Source organism: Podarcis raffonei, chromosome 9, assembly GCF_027172205.1.
Source record: "Podarcis raffonei isolate rPodRaf1 chromosome 9, rPodRaf1.pri, whole genome shotgun sequence".
NCBI lineage: Eukaryota > Metazoa > Chordata > Lepidosauria > Squamata > Lacertidae > Podarcis > Podarcis raffonei.
Window position 1 is genome coordinate 4,364,338 of NC_070610.1, and position 21,592 is coordinate 4,385,929.

The window sequence follows — 21,592 nt, forward strand, 5'->3', positions numbered from 1 at the left end:
ACATGACTTGTTTTTGGCAGCTTGGCGTGATTTTATTGTTTTTACAAACATGAAGGAACATGGTTGTCCTCTACCTGACAGATAACAAACTTGAGTAAGTATAACCTAGTACTGACATTATTGTCAGTCCACCACAGTTCCTCTGTAATTGATTTCATGTATTTTAGGGGATTTTTTTAACCTATATTGACTCAGATTATTATTTTTGCTTTGTTTGTTTAGTGATTTTATATTTGAGATACATACTTTGCTATAATTGTAAAATTTCATAAAAGTTCTGCATGGTTCCCCAGCTCCGTTCCCATGGTAACACTTGCTCTGATAACATCCTACTTTGATTGCTGTAAAGTTTTTTGAGGAGCTGTTTGGGAAGCTGTAGAACGCAGCTGCTAGGAAGTTAACTAGGTACACCAGGTTAGGACAATATAGCACTAGTCCTGAAGAACCTGTGGTGGCTGCCTATACATTTCCAATCCCAATCCAAGGTGATGGTGTAGATATATGAAACCATAAATGACTTGTGGCCTGAATATGTGAATAATTTCTCCCTCATGGGCTTATCCATGTGTTAAGATCAACAGGAGATGCATTTTTCTTGGCTACATCACCAGACACAGGATGTAGCATGGTGACACGGAATGGACCTTCTCAGTAGTGATTGCCTGGCCTTGAAATGACCCCTGGTCTAAGATTCATTTGATGCTGACATTTGTTTTTTGCCATTGTTTAAAGATGTAGTTAATAAATTATAGTGGTCCCTTGGGTTACAAACACCTCGGGTTACAAACTCCGCTAACCCGGAAGTAGTACCTCAGGTTAAGAACTTTGTGCCAGACTGAGAACAGAAATTGCGCACCGCTGGCGGCAGCAGGAGGCCCCATTAGCTAAAGTGGTACTTCAGGTTAAGAATCGTTTCAGGTTAAGAATGGACCTCCGGAACGAATTAAGTTCGTAACGTAATGTACCACTGTATAAGTTTGTGGGGTGTTTTATATATCTAGAGAGAGAGTGTGTGTGTATTGGACCTTCTGTTGTGTGAACATGGTTAGGATTTACAATGTAGTAGAGTGGCTTTTTGTTGTTTAGTCGTTTAGTCGTGTCCGACTCTTCGTGACCCCATGCACCAGAGCACGCCAGGCACTTCTGTCTTCCACTGCCTCCCGCAGTTTGGTCAAACTCATGCTGGTAGCTTCGAGAACACTATCCAACCATCTCGTCCTCTGCCGTCCCCTTCTCCTTGTGCCCTCCATCTTTCCCACATCAGGGTCTTTTCTAGGGAGTCTTTTCTTTTCATGAGGTGGCCAAAGTATTGGAGCTCAGCTTCGGGATCTGTCCTTCAAGTGAGCACTCAGGGCTGATTTCCTTAAGAATGGATAGGTTTGTTCATCTTGCAGTCCATGGGACTCTCAAGAGTCTCCTCCAGCACCAGAATTCAAAAGCTTCAATTCTTCTGCGATCAGCCTTCTTTATGGTCCAGCTCTCACTTCCATACATCACTACTGGGAAAACCATAGCTTTTGCTATACGGACCTTTGTTGGCAAGGTGATGTCTCTACTTTTTAAGATGCTGTCTAGGTTTGTCATTGCTTTTCTCCCAAGAAGCAGGCATCTTTTAATTTTGTGGCTGCTGTCACCATCTGCAGTGATCATGGAGCCCAAGAAAGTAAAATCTCTCACTGCCTCCATTTCTTCCCCTTCTATTTGCCAAGAGGTGATGGGACCAGTGGCCATGATCTTCGTTTTTTTGATGTTGAGCTTCAGACCATATTTTGCGCTCTCCTCTTTCACCCTCAATAAAAGGTTCTTTAATTCCTCCTCACTTTCTGCCATCAAGGTTGTGTCATCTGCGTATCTGAGGTTGTTGATATTTCTTCCGCCAATCTTAATTCCGGCTAGGGATTCATCCAGCCCAGCCTTTCGCATGATGAATTCTGCATATAAGTTAAATAAGCAGGGAGACAATATACAGCCTTGTCGTACTCCTTTCCCAATTTTGAACCAATCAGTTGTTCCATATCCAGTTCTAACTGTAGCTTCTTGTCCCACGTAGAGATTTCTCAGGAGACAGATGAGGTGATCAGGCACTCCCATTTCTTTAAGAACTTGCCATAGTTTGCTGTGGTCGACACAGTCAAAGGCTTTTGCATAGTCAATGAAGCAGAAGTAGATGTCTTTCTGGAACTCTCTAGCTTTCTCCATAATCCAGCGCATGTTTGCAATTTGGTCTCTGGTTCCTCTGCCTCTTCTAAATCCAGCTTGCACTTCTGGGAGTTCTCGGTCCACATACTGCTTGAGCCTACCTTGTAGAATTTTAAGCATAACCTTGCTAGCGTGTGAAATGAGTGCAATTGTGCGGTAGTTGGAGCATTCTTTAGCACTGCCCTTCTTTGGGATTGGGATGTAAACTGATCTTCTCCAATCCTCTGGCCACTGCTGAGTTTTCCAAACTCACTGGCATATTGAGTGTAGCACCTTAACAGCATCATCTTTTAAAATTTTAAATAGTTCAGCTGGAATACCATCACTTCCACTGGCCTTGTTATTTGCAGTGCTTTCTAAGGCCCATTTGACTTCACTCTCCAGGATGTCTGGCTCAAGGTCAGCAGCCACACTACCTGGGGTGTACGAGACATCCATATCTTTCTGGTATAATTCCTCTGTGTATTCTTGCCACCTCTTCTTGATGTCTTCTGCTTCTGTTAGGTCCTTGCCACTTTTGTCCTTTATTATGGTAATCTTTGTACAAAATGTTCCTTTCATTTCTCTGATTTTTTCTTGAACAGATCTCTCGTTCTTCCCATTCTGTTGTTTTCCTCTATTTCTTTGCATTGCTCATTTAAGAAGGAGAGTGGCTAGATGCCTGCAAATGTCCCAAGCACTTAGGTCATATTTGAGGAAACTTCAGATTAACAAATGTGCTTTAAGTACTTGCAGTTATTTAATTTCTGTACTGTTTACACTGAGTGAAGAATTAAAATGAGGAAGAAGCAAGGGTACAGAATGCTCTTTAAAGAGAAGAGTAACATTCTGTTCTGGCTCCTTCATTGTTTATTCATGTGAATGTTGCAGGAGTAAGGTCCCTCTGTTGCTGTTCCCTGGTAACACTGTCTAGCACTGTAGGCAGCAGAACCAAGGAGTGCTCAAGGATAGCTCCTTGTAACCTCATTGAACATGTTGCTCCTTTGGGAGAAAATAGTGTTGTGTACTCTTGCTATTAAAACGTCTGTTGCAAGTGCAGAATCCCTGCATAAATTTCTTACATTCACATGAACATTGTTGGACACGGTTGTAGGTTTGTTCAGTGGGTCCTCCATGTATTTGGACATTAGCTAAAATACAGTGCAATCCGAAGCATGTTTACCCAAGAGTAAGTTCTAGTGCAGTTTCCTTCCTAGTAAGTGAGTATTAGATTACAACCTTCAAATTACAACATTGATTGGAGGAACCCTACTGACTATACATATTTGTGCATGTTTTGTCCTTCAGGTTCTACAGTGCATTGGATACTCAGGTCAAACTCAGATTCAAAGTTTGGTGATAATGGTGGTTGTTGTTTTATTTCTCAGATTTGGTAGTCACATGTTACCCAAAGGTCTCCAAGTTTCTTATGACACATCTAAAAACATAAACATGAATTATACCATTAAAATAATTCATGCAAAACACCTACAGTTCTCTCTCTCTCTCTCTCTCTCTCTCTCTCTCTCTCTCTCTCTCTCTCACACACACACACACACACACACACTCCAACCCCTCACAACTGTCACAAAGGTGCTTTGGAAGCACACTACTAATACGGGCTAGTCTGTGCTGTAAATCTAAATTTTTGGAAAACTTGTGAACTGGTTTTCAAAAGTCTTTTAGACAGAAAAAGTGAATTGTTGTGGACCATAATGTGTAGTTGTTTGCCAGTGCTGGGCAGTATTGGATGTTTTGCAATGTGTAGATTGCTACTTTAGATACTTGGAATCTTTCATGTTTTTTGTGCTACTATGGCTAAAGTCAATCCATAGGGATTTAATTCTAAATAAATGCTTTAGGAATAAAAGGGCAGCCAAGATTAGAAAAGCTAATAGTTGGAGTAATGGTTTTTTCCAAGAGGCAATGATCCCACACCCTTTTCAATAAACTAGGATAAACCAGCACAAGTTACAATTATGCCCATATTTAGTACCAACACTGTTCAGTATTGTATTATTATATGGCAGTCAATGTATATGTTGCTTTAAGTTGGGGATGGGAAACCTATGGCCCTCCAGATGTTCCTGCACTACAACTCGCATCATTTCCGATCATCGGCTCTGCTGGCTTGAGCTAATGGCAGTTGGAGTAGAAAAACATCTGGAGGGCCACATGTTTAAAACAAAGAAAAGCGGGTTCCTATGGCAAGAAATTTGCCTTCATTACGATGAAGCATCTGAAAAATTGGAGGTGATACATAGGCTTAAAATCATAGCTCCCCTTTCCCTGACTTGTCAGTACTATAGAGGCCACTATAATACATGTTTAATGGGTAGCTGCAAGAGAAGAAACTGGGTAGCATGCAATAATACAATTTTAAGAATAACATACTCCTGGAATTTTCTTACATGGGGCTGCAATGTTTAGATTTGCTTAGCTTCAGCAGTGCTGCAGCTTCATGTTCTCTTGAGTCCATTATTAGACTCTTGTTCAGATGATTCTCTTTAGAAATAAGGATGGGATTGTATTGCATGGAAGTAAATTATAGAGTGCAAAATAGCATGCCTGAAAAGTTAACACCAGACAATAATTTTAAAAGTAATGGCGAAGGAAGGTTTACTATATTGTACTCTACAGAATGGTGTGCATTTCCTGCAAGATGATTACTAACCAACTTGAGCTGTAGTGACGGTTTTGAGCTACAAGTCAAGCTGGTTTCCTTGAAGTCTTATCAGATCAGATGCTATTTTGCTTTGTTTGAATCGCATAAACAGTAAATATTTAGATGAGTATGTGGGTGTTGACCCTCTGTATAATAATACAGAAAGTTAAACTGATGTATCATGAACAAATCTAATTAGGCTATGTTTTAAAGTGTGTATCTGGTTTTTTAAGTAGAAATTAGACATTCAACCATAAAGGAAAAACTGCATGTATGCAATCCTTAATTTTTCTTTCTCATCATGTGAAAAATCTAAATTTACATTCCTGGAAAACTACACTATTGTGTTCAAGAGTTAAATTAGACAGCAGTCCCTTACCACCACTATTGGGTTGCTGCTTATACTATTCCATTTTCTGCAAGTGGCCTCCATGTTTATTTTACCAGTTCCATCATTTTAGGATGGTCCTTTTTCACTGTCTAATGTAACATATTATGGAAATAGATGGTAAATTGAAGGATTTTTTAGGATGATTGAAGTAATATTTATTTAAAGATGTGTAGCCTCCAATCAAACAATCTCTGGGGCATATTAGTTACATTAGCAAGAGTTAATAGCTCATATTATAGTGTTACTGTAACAAAGAGAGCTAATGTGGGGTCATAGTAAAGTCTCTCCACAGCTGTGTAATATTCCTGCTACTGCTATTCTTATATTCTTCAGTATATATTATTGTATTCTTATGTTCTTCAATGTGCTTCCATTGGAAATCACTTAGGGGAAGGGACTTCTCACATAGGCCAGATGAAACATGGCTCCTGGCTGGAATGGTGGCCAGGAAGAACAGTAGTCAGACATGATGTTGCCCCTTTTTTTTGTTCCTGCTCCAGTCCTTAGGAATTTATGGTGATCAGTTTCATAGATTACAAGTATCATTTACACACTATCTTCTGGATAAAGAAGGATTGGTGATTGTTGCAAAAATTGGTACCACAAAAGCTAATTACTGTACAATGAAACAAATCAAATATTTGTTCCAAAGTATACAGACTTCCTGACAAAAAACCTCACACTCTGAAAGATTTCTTAAGCAAAATAGATGCATACTCAGAAGGTTTCACTTAGTGCCTGCATCAAAATTGTGGTCTTATTGGGGAAGGATCCCCAGCGCGCTCCATTAACATAGTTAATTAACATCCTAAAAAGTTACATTTAAAAGAATAGTAAAACAGTTAAATATTTTCTCATCCAGTGACCTCAGGGTTGCCAAGAGTGGTGTCTTTCGGCCATCAAATGCCTGGGTGGGTAAACAGAAATGTTTTCAAATTCCTCCTGGAAGTCTGTTATGATGGAAACAGATGCATCTCATTCAAAACATGGGGACCACCAAGGAAAGGGCCCTGTCATGGATCAAAACCAACCAAACAGTTGTAGAGGGTCATCTCTGACTTAATTAGATAAATGAAACCCATTGTGTATGAAGGTACTCATAGCCAAAGTGGAGGAATTAATCCCTTCTCCCCTCCTCCAACTGAGACCTTCAGTCTCTGTACTATTTTAGACTATAAGCTGCTTTATCTTTCTGTTAAGAAATACTGAATAAAACATTTTTTAAACAAACCAAATGAATCAATTAGTGACATTTTCTGCTGTAAACCTTTTGATAATCAAAAACATAAGTAGCATTGTTAACAATGCTAAAGGCAGTGTGTGTGTTCATGGTGTTGGTTTCATTTCAAGGTGATGGCCGATTGTCAGATTAACTATAACCTGATAGTATAGTTTAGAGCAGTGTGGTATGCCACACTAGTAGGCAGATTAGATGTGAAGGAAGCTGCATCTGTGGCAAACAAATCATTAAAGGGTAAAGGTTGAGATGATAGCCTACTTCTCTCCTCTTGAAGTGTCTCTCAGAAAAAAATATTTGCTGACCAGGGAAACAAAGAGCTAGAACAATCTGCACGTGCATTATTTTGCTCCTGGCTTTACAAGGAAATGGGATAGATTTCTTCATTCTCTGTTTCCTACCCATTCACCTTAGTGTCATGCCTAGAGTTGTTTGTGTGAGGAGGAATATATTAGCAGGAGACTCTTGATTGTGCAGGATACTAAAGGGCCTGGACTCCGCAGCATTTTAAGAAAGATGGTTGTCTGTTAACTTCACTAACAGTTGAGGTACAAGGTGCTTTTTTTGGATTTGATTGATTGACTTCCTGAGAAGCGAGCGGAGTGTGGAAAATCTCCGGAGGAGTTTTCCGAGTAATACAGGGGCTTGGGGGTGTCGCAAAGGCACTGCGCCCCCCATAAATCTCAAGGGGGAGACCCTTGGGGGAGAGATACCCAGCCGTGTGGAAGCGGTCAGCTGTTTTTTCGGGGGTTTTTTTTTCTGGAAGATCTCGAGGCAGCGAAACCGCAGCACAAAAGGGAAAGTAAAGACCCTGTATTACGATGCCTCTGACTCCCACTGAAGAATGCGACGGACCTCCAAAACTATAAGAACGGAACCCTTAGTGTGAGTAGACTCATTTAATGCTACAAAATTTAAAAATACACTAAGAGAACGTCGGATGTTAGACGATTTAATTTAGGAGTTCACCTCGGTAGAGGACTAAAATGGCGCAGGCTACAAAGTCGCAAGGTGGAGGAAGGAATGTATCTCTTTGCCTGACTGAGTGAATACCAAGTTGGAAATACGACCCAAAGAAATTAAAGAAATATTCGGAAAAAGAACTTTTTCTAACTTTCCCTAACTTTGGGAACTTATCGACGTTTCTAGGACTTATTTCACGACTGTTTATTTGAACTTTAATCTGAAGAACACTAGGACCCCTTGAACTCTGGAATTTACTACGGAGGATTTATGTCCTGCTCATAAACCTCTGGCTTCTTTTCTCCTCCCACTCTCTCTCTTTCCTCCCATGTTCCCCTTATGTTATTTATGATATTTATGATATTTACATGGGAATGAAAATTGAACGAGATTGCGACCTGAGAACTTTAATACTTTATCACTCTATTTAGAAGTCTGATCTCATTGATTTAAGAAGAATCTGCAATGAGAAGAGCCAAAAGACTCAGGTGTCTTGACACAGAAACTGACGCAGAGCCCTCTGGTTTCAAACAGAGTAATCTAGATAAGTATCTGCTACTTCAAAAACAGCACATATCTCCTCCCAAAAACTCTCTCAACTCTTTACATGGAAAGACAGTTGAAGAGATATCCCTAGGAATAAACGAGGACAAGGCTACTACTCCCATAACCGAGGCACAAGTACTAATTGATAGAAAGGTGGAGCTGCTGGAGGAATGCTGCCTACTGACTGCTCAAACAGTTCAAAAAATCTTTGAACAATTACAAAACATCTTCAAGAAGCTGGATAACCCAGATGAAAGGAGGCAACTCACTCCCTTTTTGCCATCCTTAACAAGCCCTGGAGATAAACAGAACAAATACAAATTTATACCTCTAAACCAACCAAAAATCAGAGGAAGCCCCCCTCACTCAGTCAACTTGATACTGAGGCCATGTGAGATCGTTCTCCACATTTTTCCATACAGAGGGCCCCTACCTTACTGGGAGTCATCCTTCTGGGCCAGACATCATCTAAATCTGCTCCTAGGCCTTGAGGGGGGAAGGATTGACTTAAAAGCAGTCAAGAGGCTCACTAACGATGGATATTCCAAAAAAGTACTACTAAGATTTGGTAGTCATAGAATCCCAACCAAAATCTTAAGGGAAAAGGCTCATTTAGCCCAGAAAGGAATTATTCCACGTCGACACTTTGAAGATATATCGCTCAGACCATTGATTGCATCTAAAAGACAGAACAAGTTGAACAAGGCCATTCCAACAGAAGCCGATATCTGCCCTACTCCCGTGGAAGAACCCAGTAGATGGGAGAAACCGCTGCCAGCTACCCGAGAAATCACGCAAGAAAAATCTAAGCTCCCAAATCATGCGATTGTAGCATCAATTAACAGCCTCGCCCTTGACACAACAGACTGGACAGTCCCAGAAGAAGAAGATCTGCTGAATAACTTTACCAACTTACCAGATAAAGAACAAACAAGCATACTCAGTAAACTGACGAAACTACAGGCCAGATTGACCGAAATTCACCAACAAGGCCAACAAAATGCAGTAGAAACAATACACAATCAAACCTCACACCTACCAGCCCTCTCCCCAAAATGCATAGTCAAAAAGAGAGCTACTAATGGAACTTTCAAATGTATAGATGCAGAGCTTCAAATCCAGCCTCCTTTAAAATATGAAATGACAAGGAAAAACTCCAGCAATGAGACCACAAATTCCTGGCTGAGATATCAAATACTAGCTCCAAACGAAATAGGTACCCCTTATTTAAGTACTACAAAGGATTCTAACATTGCCGAACAAAAGATGACCTCCAACAGACCTGACACACTGAGCTCAACACCAAATGAAACCAAAGAAATGGAAGTAGAGACCGAAAACAATCCTACTGTCCATAATAGCCCACCAACCACAGAAATCTCTCAGGAACAAGGAACAGCTAAGGAAGAAAATCAAGAAAGGGAGGAAATTCTAATTTCCCGCACTTTAAAAAAGAATCTAAAAGATCCACCATTATGTTCCCCACCGAAAGTAGCGACAAATGGCTGTATCGGCACAAGACAAAATCCCTCGCTGGACTCAATAACAGAATTAGAATGACTAAATGCTGTCAACCAGCCACCAACTCAAAAACGGATCCTACGCTTGCTGTCCTGGAATATTGCAGGGTGGGGAAACAAAGACGGAGACCCAGACCTAATGAACTTCTTTAAAGATTTTGAATTAATACTTCTACAAGAAACATGGTCAACTAGAGATATTAAAATCAATGGATTCTCCTCCTATACGAAACCCGCATTGAAAATAAACACGAAGGGCCGGCCGAAAGCAGGGTTCTGTTGTATGATCAAAGACAACTTAGGGTTTGAAATCAAGCAGTTAGAAAAATGCTTGCCACTTGCACAAGCCCTACTTTTAACCCAAAAAGACGATACTTTGCTACTTGTAAATGTCTATATCCCCCCATCCAAAAACAACAGCAACAGTGAAAATTGGTCACAACTAACCTTTTATATAGAAAATTTGACCGATAAATACCCAAATGCCTCATTGATAATAGCAGGTGATTTTAATGCCAGAGTGGGAACCAACAATGAACAACTATGTAGCAAACTAAATTGGAATACTGATAATGATATCGCACATGCCTTGAAAATAGGACGATTCTCCAGAGATAGGGTTGTAAACAACGAAGGCTTACGCCTACTTGAATTATGTAACAACTTTAATTTGCAGATTGTGAACGGTTCAACAAAAGGCGATAGAAGCGGGGAGTTTACATACTTCTCCCCCCGAGGATGCAGTGTCATCGACTATATTCTTGTCCCTTATAATATTATAAATTCGATCATGGACCTCAAAATTGGAACGCGTACTGAAAGCGACCATCAGCCATTATTGTTGTCTATTAACTTAAAGGATGAAACCAAGATAACCAAGCACAATATTATAGAACCCTCTCAATACAAACAAATGACCCAATTAAAATGGTCCCAGGAAATGAGTGCAGTAGTGGGGCAAAAACTTACAGCCAACCTGAGAAAACAAGTATTATCCAACTTAAAGACCACTAATTCCTACAGCGATATTCCGAAAATTTATAATGAGATCTTCCAAATGTTCGTAGAACTTAGTACTCCACCTAAAGTTTGGGTACTTAAACATAGCGCTAGCCCTTGGTTTGACGATGAATGTTTCCAGCTAAAAAGAAAACTGCGCCAAACATTTAAAAATAATCGCACTAAACTAGAGCCCTCTTATCTTGATGAAAAAAGAAAATATCATTACATTCTGGCCGAAAAGAAACAGAAATATGCAACCCAAAAATGGCTACAATTACTCGACTCAATTCAGAGTAAAAATAACAAAGCGTTCTGGAACCTAGTGTACGGAGGATTGAAACCCGAAAATCAACTAACTCTACCACCAATTGCAGAATCCAAATGGTCCCAATATTTTACATCGGTATTTAACAATCTACACAGTGAACTTAAAGGAAATGAAACCACTAAAAATAAAATCAATAAACTCCAGGAGTGGCCAAGGGTAGAAGAAGAGGAAATTAGAGAGATAGTTAAAAATTTCAAATCGGGGAAATCTCCTGGGCCAGACGGTCTACCAATAGAATTATTTAAGACCTATATAGATTGGTGGGCAGAACCCTTAGCTCAATTGTTTACTCTCATAGATAAATATGGGATCATACCTGAGATATGGTTAAGATCAATAATTATCCCAATCTTTAAAAATGGCGACCCAAAAGAACCAAGGAATTATAGACCGATAAGCCTATTATCAGTGATAGGGAAAATCTACGCTAAGCACCTTTTATCTAAACTCCTTACCTGGATGAAAAATCTAAATTTACCAGGGAAAGAACAAATAGGTTTCTCTAAAGGTTGCTCTACATTAGACCATTGCCTTATACTTATGCATTTGGTTGAAAAATACAGATCTCAAAGGCAATCTAAGATATATGCTGCTTTTGTAGATTTTCGTGGTGCATTTGACTCAATTGACCGCCCAAAGCTGTGGAGGAAACTCGCAGAATTAAAAATTGATCAGCGCTTATTGATCCTAATAAAAAATTTATACTCTTCCAATATCTGTCAAGTCAAACTTAACACCAAAGGTCACCTTTCATCAGACATCCCAAACTCGAAAGGGGTAAAACAAGGGTGTATTCTTGCCCCCTTCCTATTTAATTTATTTTTATCAGATTTGCCAGATCACCTTCAAAAAATAGAATCACATGCCCCTAAACTTAATCAGAAACCAGTTTCTCTATTATTATACGCAGACGATGCTGTTCTACTATCATTAACGAGCTTGGGTCTGAAACGCCTTATATCTTCTCTGATCCTTTACTGCGAATGTAACAAGCTCTCTATAAATTACGAGAAGACAAAAATTTTGGTCTTCTCGAATGGTTGGAAATTAGAGAAATGGAAAATAAGAGGGCAGGAAATTCAACAAGTGAAAATCTATAGGTATCTGGGAATCTTATTCCAGAGCAATTTAGGGTGGGCAAATCATTGCACAAATGCCATAAAACAGGCAAAGTGCACCTCATCAGCTGTTGCCCGTTTTTATTATCAGAAAGGCAATCAATTTATTCCTGCGGCCAATCAGATATTCCAAACAAAAGTGCAATCCCAGATACTCTATGGAATCCCGCTATGGGTCCAAGCATATAATAGTGATTTAAAAAAGATTCACTCCAGCTTTCTGAGACGTATTCTTGGACTCCCAGCTGTGATCAAATATGAAACAATGTGTGCAGAAATAGGCATACACACAATGGAATATTGGGCCTGGTCCACCTCAATAAAGTACTGGTTACGCTGCCATTTTCGCTGCCCTCCATCAAGTCTGCTCGCTGATTTGCTCAAAGACTCCTACAAATCAAGATGGTATCAGTACCTCGAAAAAAAGATTGAATCTTTAGGCATCGAGCTGGAGCCCCTGTACAATTCTAATGAGCAATACATTTTCCATAATATCCTAACTAGACTAAAGGATGTCGAGAGGCAAAATATTATGGCAGCTGTAAACAAAATTTGTTCGCCCATATTCTATGATTTAAATATCTTAGATAGCAGAGCCAATTACGTCACCAAATTAATAATTCCAGCCCAACGTAGGGCTTTTATGCTGGCCCGTTTGAATGTTTTTCCCTCAGCATTTGTCAGGGGAAGATATCAAAACATCCCTAGAAATAAGAGATTCTGCAGATGTTCTATGAATGTCCCGGACACGGTAGAGCACATTCTCTTTCAGTGCCCATTGTACAGTACGCTCCGTCAACGCGTGCTGTCCCCTCTTCTGGGTGGTCTGGAGCCCCAACAAGGTGAATGTGTGGGATTCTGCCTATCCGACGTTGACCAAAGGGTAACGGCGGGGGTAGCCGAGTTTTTGGTAGCAGTCCTCCAAGGAGCAGGTTAACAAGGAAAACCACTGATTTTATATGTATATATATATATATGTATGTAGCCAACTGCTGCCTTTCTGTTTATATCTCAAGGCTTTTATATGTTTCTTTCTCTTTTATCGTTTTATTTGTATAATGCCTAATAAAGGTTTGAATAAGTAAGTATATTAGCAGGAGCACCAGAAACAGTCTGATTTTTAATTCTTCCTTGGGACAGTAAGCACTTCTAGGAAATAAATAATGATTGTGCCATAATTCCCCTACCAGTTTTACTTAGATGGTTCTGGTCAAATCTAGGTGTCCTCCTGTGATTGTCTCCTGAATGTTCCCTGTAACATTACAACTCTGGGTCCAGAGAGAGAGGCTGTTTCTTTCTAAATATTCTGATCATTTATAAATATATGGTGTTTGCAAAGGAAAAGCGCCAGATCTAGTTGAACTGACATATAAACCAAGCAGGTTGCTTCTCACCAACCTAACCTTTATAGATTTGATTTTATTTGTTGTTTGAACATATTTCTGTAACAATCTGTATTTCAGAAGACACTTGCTTCTAATTCCCAAATAGCATCTGAGCTGTTTAGTTAGATGCTAAATATAGTTAATGCTAAATACACTTGTGTGTAAGCCAAACTTACCGGTGCTTCAGTGGCAGTTGTTTCAAAGTAAGCATGACTAGGTTGATGGGTCAATCTGTGAGGAAAAGCACTGACAATAGAATATTTCATTTCCTCTAGTTTATAGTAAAAGTAAGTTTTTAAAAACTGATTTATAAAAATGTCTATGAGAAACATCTGTGTCCTGTTGTATGAACAGTTGGAAGGAAATTTTATGTAGAGACCTTTATTACAAAGCTAAATGAAGACTATTATAACAATAGCACACTTTCACTTATTCTAGAAATACTGTCCTTTTCTCATTTTTTTAGCTTTAATGCTATGTATTTGTTCTTTTCTAGGATCGAAACAGAATGTATGACAGTCTGAATATGCATTCATTGGAAAATTCACTCATTGATATAATGAGGGCTGAACATGATCCTCTTAAAGGTATGTTACTACTGTAGGTTACTGTTTCAGTCTGTAGGAGAGCTCTTTCACCATTACTGTATTTTTCCTTACTTGAAAAAATTAATGTTGCATTGGTGTTTAATCATATGCTTACACTGAATAAAGCAAGATAGGTCCTATTCAGATGTGATTGTTGGAAGTTATGCCCCTTTTCCACAGTTCTCTCCTGGAAAAGATACGGAGAAAGCTTTGGGCTTTTAAAAAATATTATTATTTTCTTAAATTTGTATACCACCCATCATCCAAGTATCACATGTTCTCTTCCCTGCCCAAATGAGGAAATGCTGCAGGCAAATATCCCATTAAATCAATTTCTTCTTGGTGAAGAGAAGAATGAAGCATATTGGGAACCATAGGTGCCAACTCCCTGGGTGCCTTGGTTCTGTGGTTTATTCTTTTGACAATACAGTGGTACCTTGAGTTAAGTACTTAATTCGTTCCGGAGGTCCGTTCTTAACTTTCAGTTCAGTTTCTTTCTGAAACTGTTCTTAACCTGAAGCACCACTTTAGCTAATGAGGCCTCCCGCTGCCGCCGCGCCGCCGGAGCACAATTTCTGTTCTCATCATGAAGCAAAGTTCTTAACCCGAGGTACTATTTCTGGGTTAGCGGAGTATGTAACCTGAAGCGTATGGAACCCGAGGTACCACTGTATGTTTACATTTGTAGCATCAAAAATGAAGCATTTAGAACTATAAGCATGTTTCAGATTTAGATTCTGACTGAGTCTTGCCCAGTTTGGGTTTGTTTTTAAAATTCATCTACAGCACTATCCTGTACATATCTACAGATAAGAAAGCACCATTGATTTCCTGGGATACAAACTCTCAGATAAGTTTCCATACCGTAGCCTACTAAATGTATGTATTGACTACAATGCTAAACACACTTACGGTAATAGGAATTAAGTCCCATTGAACTCAGGCTGGTTCTGTTACTTTATTGAGAATCGTATTTATGTTTGAAAATCAGACTTTAAAGAATAAATTGGGTAACACTGATAGATTGATTGATTGATTGAATGAATGAATAAATAAATAAATCTTGGATTAATCAGGGTCTTGATTTTGTCAGGATTTAGAAAAGCAATTTAACAGAATGTCAATTCTATGAAGTAACAGCTTGTTGCCTTTTCGTCGTTTTGTATCTCTTAATAGTCCTTAAATAGCTATAATAATCTAACCTTGTAAATAAGCTCACAAAGTTTCAAAAGTTTTTACTCGTTTTCTGGATGGTGGCATAGGAGGAACCAAGAGCTCTATCCCGCCTCCACCAGTCCACTGGAGGCGGGGGGGGGGGCGCCTTCCTTACTTTGATATCCTACTTGTTTCCTATGTGGTATACAGAGGAGGGATGGTGGGCTCCATCCTTCATCGACCATCTCCCACTCCCTTGTCTGCCTACCATCCTTGCAGCTTCTGATGAGTCCTTAAATGCACGACTGAAATAATTATTTGATGAGGACTATCATTAGTATAGTTTAAAGTTACTAAAACTAATCATTTTTTGATCCAGAAAGGGCTTTTTCTATTATTTTTGTTCACAGTGATTTAAACAACTTCTCCCAAAATGCTGTTATTGCCTGACTTCCAGTCTTTCATCGCTGTCTTGATAACCCTTACAGTTGTAATGGGAACGTCATTCTGCAATGGTTGAATGAGGAGCTCCAGAGATGCATGCACAAAATCTGGAATGAGGAGGGCAGAATTGTGTGCTGCACCTGCTCCAGTTCATTTGGATGGGGCTTATGCAGAGAACCTCTTGTTAAGTTGTTTCTTAGGAGCATAAACTGAAGATTTGCTGAGTGGCAACATAATGCATTATTTGGACCATCCACATTACATCGCTCAGCATTCTCCTATTATGTTAGTTCAGTAAAATGTACAGCTGCCTTGAAAGTACATAGGCAACTACTTTTTTTTTTTTTAATTAAAAAATTGTCCAGTAGCACCTTAGAGACCAACCAAGTTTGTTCTGGGTATAAGCTTTTGTGTGCATGCACACTTCTGATCAGCATTCTGTACTCTAAACAGAAGCAAATAAAGGAGGAACTCTTCTGAAGAAGTGTGCATGCACACGAAAGCTTATAACCAGAACAAACTTAGTTGTTCTCTAAGGTGCTACTGGAAAAAAAATTAATTTTCTATTTATTTATTTTGACTGCGTCAGACCAACACGGCTACCTACCTGAATCTACAGCTATTTAAGATTAAGGTGCAAAAATTGCAGGGTTAAATGGAATTGTGCCATTGCTGCCCCTTCTCCTATGCTGTCCATAGTTAGATTATAGGTGGTACTAGGTTTGCCAAATCAGAATATTAAAAATAAAAAATGCAGCTGGGCAATCACGTTGGGGGCTTTTGATCTGAAATGAGGGGACCTTACTTTTGTATGGCCTGGACACTGATTTCACCCAGTAAAGTATTGTATTTTTAAAAAATGAGAAAAAGGATGCTAATCTATATAGAGTTTAATTAAATCTGTCTTAAAACAGAAATTACTGCTTTCATATGTATTTAGATGCCTGTTTGAGTCAGTAGTATTTAATACATTCAGTTGATTTAAATTATGTATGCAAAGTCCTGCATGAATGGACCCTTCATGATTTGTCATCGGTCATCCTAAAGACAGAGCAGTGATTCTAAAAGCTACAGTATATTAGTATATATTTGGGGATTATAGCAGATTTATTTAGACCTTGAGGTAATATGCCAGTCTTCCATATCATAGTAAAACAAAGCAGCTGTTGTATGTTACTAAAACTTCTTAGTAAAATACAAAACCTTTTGCTATTTAGTTCTAAATATTCAGAATTCAATTATTATAGGAGTTCTCTCTTTCTCTCTTTAGTATTTTCTAACTTAAATTCTAAAATGTACCAGCCAGAAAACATTCATGGAACTTGTATTATCTTAAAATATTTATTTAAATGTTTGGAGTAAATGAAAACCAGCTATACCAAAATAAATGATTTTGTTTGAACTGTTGTGTCAGAAGATGTGTTTGAGATTTGAGCCGCTTGATATTTCTCCAGTGTGACTGAGTTTAAGCAGTTAGGTAGAAGTTTTCATAGTAAGAATGGAAAAGGAGACTTGGAATAGTCGGCACTATTTCTGGATTTCTTGAAACAAAGAGAACCTTTGTCCTCTTGGAGCTGATCCCAAAGCACATTGCAGATCTTATGACCAGAGAATTAAGGTTAAGAAGTTCATTCTTTCAACTTAAGTTGGCTCAAGGGTAGTGTTGGCTAATCGAGTAAAATATTAGCTGGTTCTGCTCTTGAACAAAATGGAGTTATGGTGGGATGGGTGTATCCACGTATATAACCTTGGTAGTGGCACTCTCCCTGTGGAACCTTCAGGTGTCAAGGAAATAAACAACTATCTGACTTTTAGAAGACATCTGAAGGCGGTTCTGTTTAGGGAAGTTTTTAATGTTTGATGTTTTAACTTGTGTTTACCATTCTGCTGAGAGCAGCCCAGAGTGGCTGGGGAAACCCAGCCAGAGAGGTGTGATATAAATAAGAATTTATTTTTATTAAGTATTTTTGCACATCTTCTTTTTTCCATTGAATATAATGGCTAAAATCCTACAACTATTTGTTCTTAGGTCGTTTGAATTACCCACATCCAGGAACTGACAATCTTCTAATGTTAAATGGTAAGAGCTAGTCTTCTAGCAGTTTAATTTTCTATTATCGTAGTAAGCTTATTTTTTTATGTACCGCTGCATTCTGTTACTGAATAATCCACAAATAATCAAAGATAGCCAGCATTTTTGAGAACCATGGCTGTCTTCCACTTCCAAAAAGTAGTAGCTCATTTTACAGTATGTTATATATCGTTGTATCCAATGCATTTTGTGCGTGGAAGTACTCGACAATGTGGAGTTCTGGTTCCTCTATTTTTGCTGCTCACAGAAGCCATTTTATGCTAGCACCCACAAAACTTAACATAAATATAAAACTACTGGCGTTAAAAGAAAAAACAGAAACCAAAAGTTACTAATTCTAGCATTTCAGGTATGCTTTTCCTCCTCCATCTGCTTTATTTTCTACCAATATATGACAATTCATTTGAAATTTTGTCATCTGACACACTTACTTCACATGGTTGAAATAAGTTTGCTTTTCTGTAATGATGCTTCCTGCAAATTGTGTTTGCTACCAGGGGTGCCAACTTGAATAAAATATTGTGGGGGCCCGGGTAAGCCCCGGCCCACATAATCTATCACATGATGCAGTGCACACATACAACTTTGTGGGGGTCTGGCCCCCTCAGATATTTTATTGTGGGGACTGAAGCCCCCATGGCCCTTAGGAGCTGGTTCCTGTGTTTACAACTAAAAGGATTTAGATTTAAAACACTCCTTGGGTGCATAGGATTGCAGTCTTACTTGGAACTAATGAAATCAGTGGGATTTACTTCTGAATAAACATGCATATAATTATGCTGTTAGGCAATAGAGTGAGGGCATTTGCAATTTCATAAACACAGAATTCCATGATCTACTGTACAGTTTGCCATGCTTGCATTTATGAATAGTGAAGAATTCAAGTTTTAATACTTAATATAAATGCAAAAACAAATCAGAATTGCCACGACCATAGGAGCATACAGTGGTACCTCGGGTTAAGTACTTAATTCATTCCGGAGGTCCGTTCTTAACCTGAAGCACCACTTTAGCTAATGGGGCCTCCCGCTGCCACCGTGTCACCGGAGCACGATTTCTGTTCTCATCCTGAAGCAAAGTTCTTAACCCAAGGTAATATTTCTGGGTTAGCGGAGTCTGTAACCTGAAGCGTATGTAACCCGAGGTACCACTGTACATAGATCTGTTTTTTTCATTATTAACAGTAGAACATACTGTAGTACAGTCGTGGGAGAGATATTTGAATTGATAGTTAAAGGTAAAGGGACCCCTGACCGTTAAGTCCAGTCACGGACGACTCTGGGGTTGCAGCGCTCATCTCGCTTTACTGGTCGAGGGAGCCGGCGTACAGCTTCTGGGTCATGTGGCCAGCATGACTAAGTCGCTTCTGGCGAACCAGAGCAGCGCACGGAAACGCTGTTTACCTTCCCGCTGGAGCGGTGCCTACTTGCACTTTGACGTGCTTTCGAACTGCTAGGTTGGCAGGAGCAGGGACTGAGCAACGGGAGCTCATCCCATCACAGGGATTCGAACCACCGACCTTCTGATCGGCAAGCCTAGGTTTTGACCACAGCGCCACCCGCATCCTTTGAATTGATAGGATGTTGCAAAAATCAGGTATTACAGGATGTTGTAAAGATTAGATATTATATTTATTTATTAGGGGATTTCCCACCCCACAACTTTTGAAACACACAAATATAGAAACTAAGCAATATAAAAATAATGGCTAGAATGTTGGGTTATGACCTGAGAGACTCAGCCATGAAGCTCACTGGGTGACCTTGGGCCAGTCACCATCTCTTAGCCTAACGCCCTAACCTACCTCACAGGGTTATTGTGAGGAGGAAATGGGGAGGAGGAAAACCATTTGTACCACCTTGATCACCTTGGAAACTCAAACAAACAAGTGCGTGTGTGCAGAATATATTAATCTAATTATTGGTAATTGTGCAGGTTGGTAGTCCAGTACTTAGTATGCATTTCAAACTGTACAAATGGTGTTTAAAATGGTGCTATATGAAGATTTTCTCCAAAAGTAGTTTAGACCAGCATAAGCATTTTCCGGATCGGAGGAATATTTACAAAAAGTGCAATCTAGATGTTGGAATTCCAGAACTTCTACAGATTGAGCAGCAGATGTCAGCTGCTGAAATAAAGAATTAAAAATACCACTCAGTAGTAAAGATCTGCTAGATTAAAAGGATTTTTTTGCTGGAAATTATTCCCTGATACGAATTTACCAAGTGGTAAGGTTTTCTTCTGTTGTTGTATTAATAAATATGTGGTATGATTTTTTTTTTCTTGACATGCACTCTAATATGTGATAAAATGCTGGAGACCTTAAGTAAAGCTTTTCGTATGTGTTTGTGTTACTTACTTATATTTCGCTTACCAAGGTAGCACTCAAGATAGGTAATTGGAATAGCTGGTAAATTGATAATCTTATTAGTAAAAAAGGTGGGAATAAATTTTTGTGAGCTATAGAATCGCATCTCTATAGTTTTCCTCTCTGCTTCTCCACATGTTTCAGAGTTTATATTTCTGGTGCAGGTGTGTTGTTTATACATCTCGAACCATTTAAATATTTGCAATTTTTGTGAGTGTGTGTATTCTTTAAGAACAATAAATCGATGTTTGCATACTACAAAAACTTGCTAGCTATTTGTAGAATACACTGACTAGAAATTGTAATGAAGTAGAATAGAAAATCTCAGTGCAATGTGCTTCTTTGACCCATAATAATAAAAGATTCTAGCCCCATAATCACAAGATCACTACAGAGTGCAAACTTAAAAGGTGTTTGTTTTTAAGTGAGAAACTTTAGACATATTTGTAATGGGAATTGGGGTTGCTCGTGCGTATGTTGCCGCCCCTCTCAGCGAGGTTGCCTGGATAAACCTTCCCCTGGCTGGACAGTCCTGATTTCGCGTCTGTCTCAGTCACTGGCAGAATCTGTCAGTGGGCGTTTCCTGAACTTCTTCCAACATAAAAGTTCCTTGACGGATAGTCTCCGCCTAGCCTCCCTGCGCGGAAGTCTTCTGCGCAGGGTGGGTGTGGGCAGTGGAGGACCCGTACTCTCCTCGTTAGTCTCTGGTGAAGAGTCCTGGAGCCAACTCTCCGAAGCCCGCCTCTGCCCGCCTTTCTCCCTGGTGTAACGCTGATTCCCTTCCCCGGTCGCTGAGTCCCCTCCTTTCCTGCTGGGACCTTCTCCGGCATGGCTTGGGAGCCCTTCCTGCACTCCTGGCTGCGATGGCAGTTCCCTGACAATATTCCTGAAGTTAGTTTTCTGTGATGACTTAGCTAGGTGATGTGTGTATGAGTAATCTAGATTTTAAGGTGTGTAATTATACAAAATTGATGACTTCACAGACTTAACAGCAATGTAAAACAGGACATTAGAAGCTTAAGAGCAATAATACCACCATATTTTTTAAAAGGTAGATTCCCCGCCACACCCCAAAGAGAATACTTCAAAGACAGGAGCAAATTTTAATGACCTCTTTGAAATAGCACTGTTTCATATTTACAACCTCCTTCCCTAAATATGTACTTTAGCACACAAGTGAGAAATAGATGAGCTTCTCTCAATTTACCGCTTGGCAATATGTGTTTGCTCTACATTATGAATGTTCTGGTAGTTATAAAACCCCTGACAATAATTTCAGATGCAGGGCTAAGATTTTTTGTGACTTTATTCTTGCATTTGTAAAATGTGAAATGCTTGCACCTCTAAATATAGAACAGAAAACTCTTAACATTTCTGCTACATTGCAAGCAGATACCTGCAGCTTTCTGTTCTGGATAGAATGTGGAAACATCTTTTCATATAGTTCTTGACAGATAAATACACAATGGAGGCGATAGGGTTAAACAGTTCTTGTCTTCCTTCTTTGCTGAGCAAGTGAGCCACAGGATGCGTTTTCCTTGGCCCTTCCCAACCTTTGAAGAAAGCATGGCATCTTATGGCCCCACAAACACTTGTGTGACAACCAAGCCATT

General features: G+C 39.3%; 1 protein-coding gene across 4 annotated transcripts in view; it reads left to right on the forward strand.

The window, feature by feature from the left end:
• Positions 1–21,592, forward strand: part of CPEB2 (cytoplasmic polyadenylation element binding protein 2) — a 76,502-nt gene that overhangs the window by 23,288 nt on the left and 31,622 nt on the right. For all 4 annotated transcript variants that reach the window (XM_053404506.1, XM_053404508.1, XM_053404507.1 and 1 more), the window contains exons 3-4: positions 13,830–13,920; positions 17,549–17,599. In XM_053404506.1, the coding sequence (XP_053260481.1) occupies positions 13,830–13,920; positions 17,549–17,599 (142 nt within the window). The remainder of the gene's footprint in view (positions 1–13,829; positions 13,921–17,548; positions 17,600–21,592) is intronic.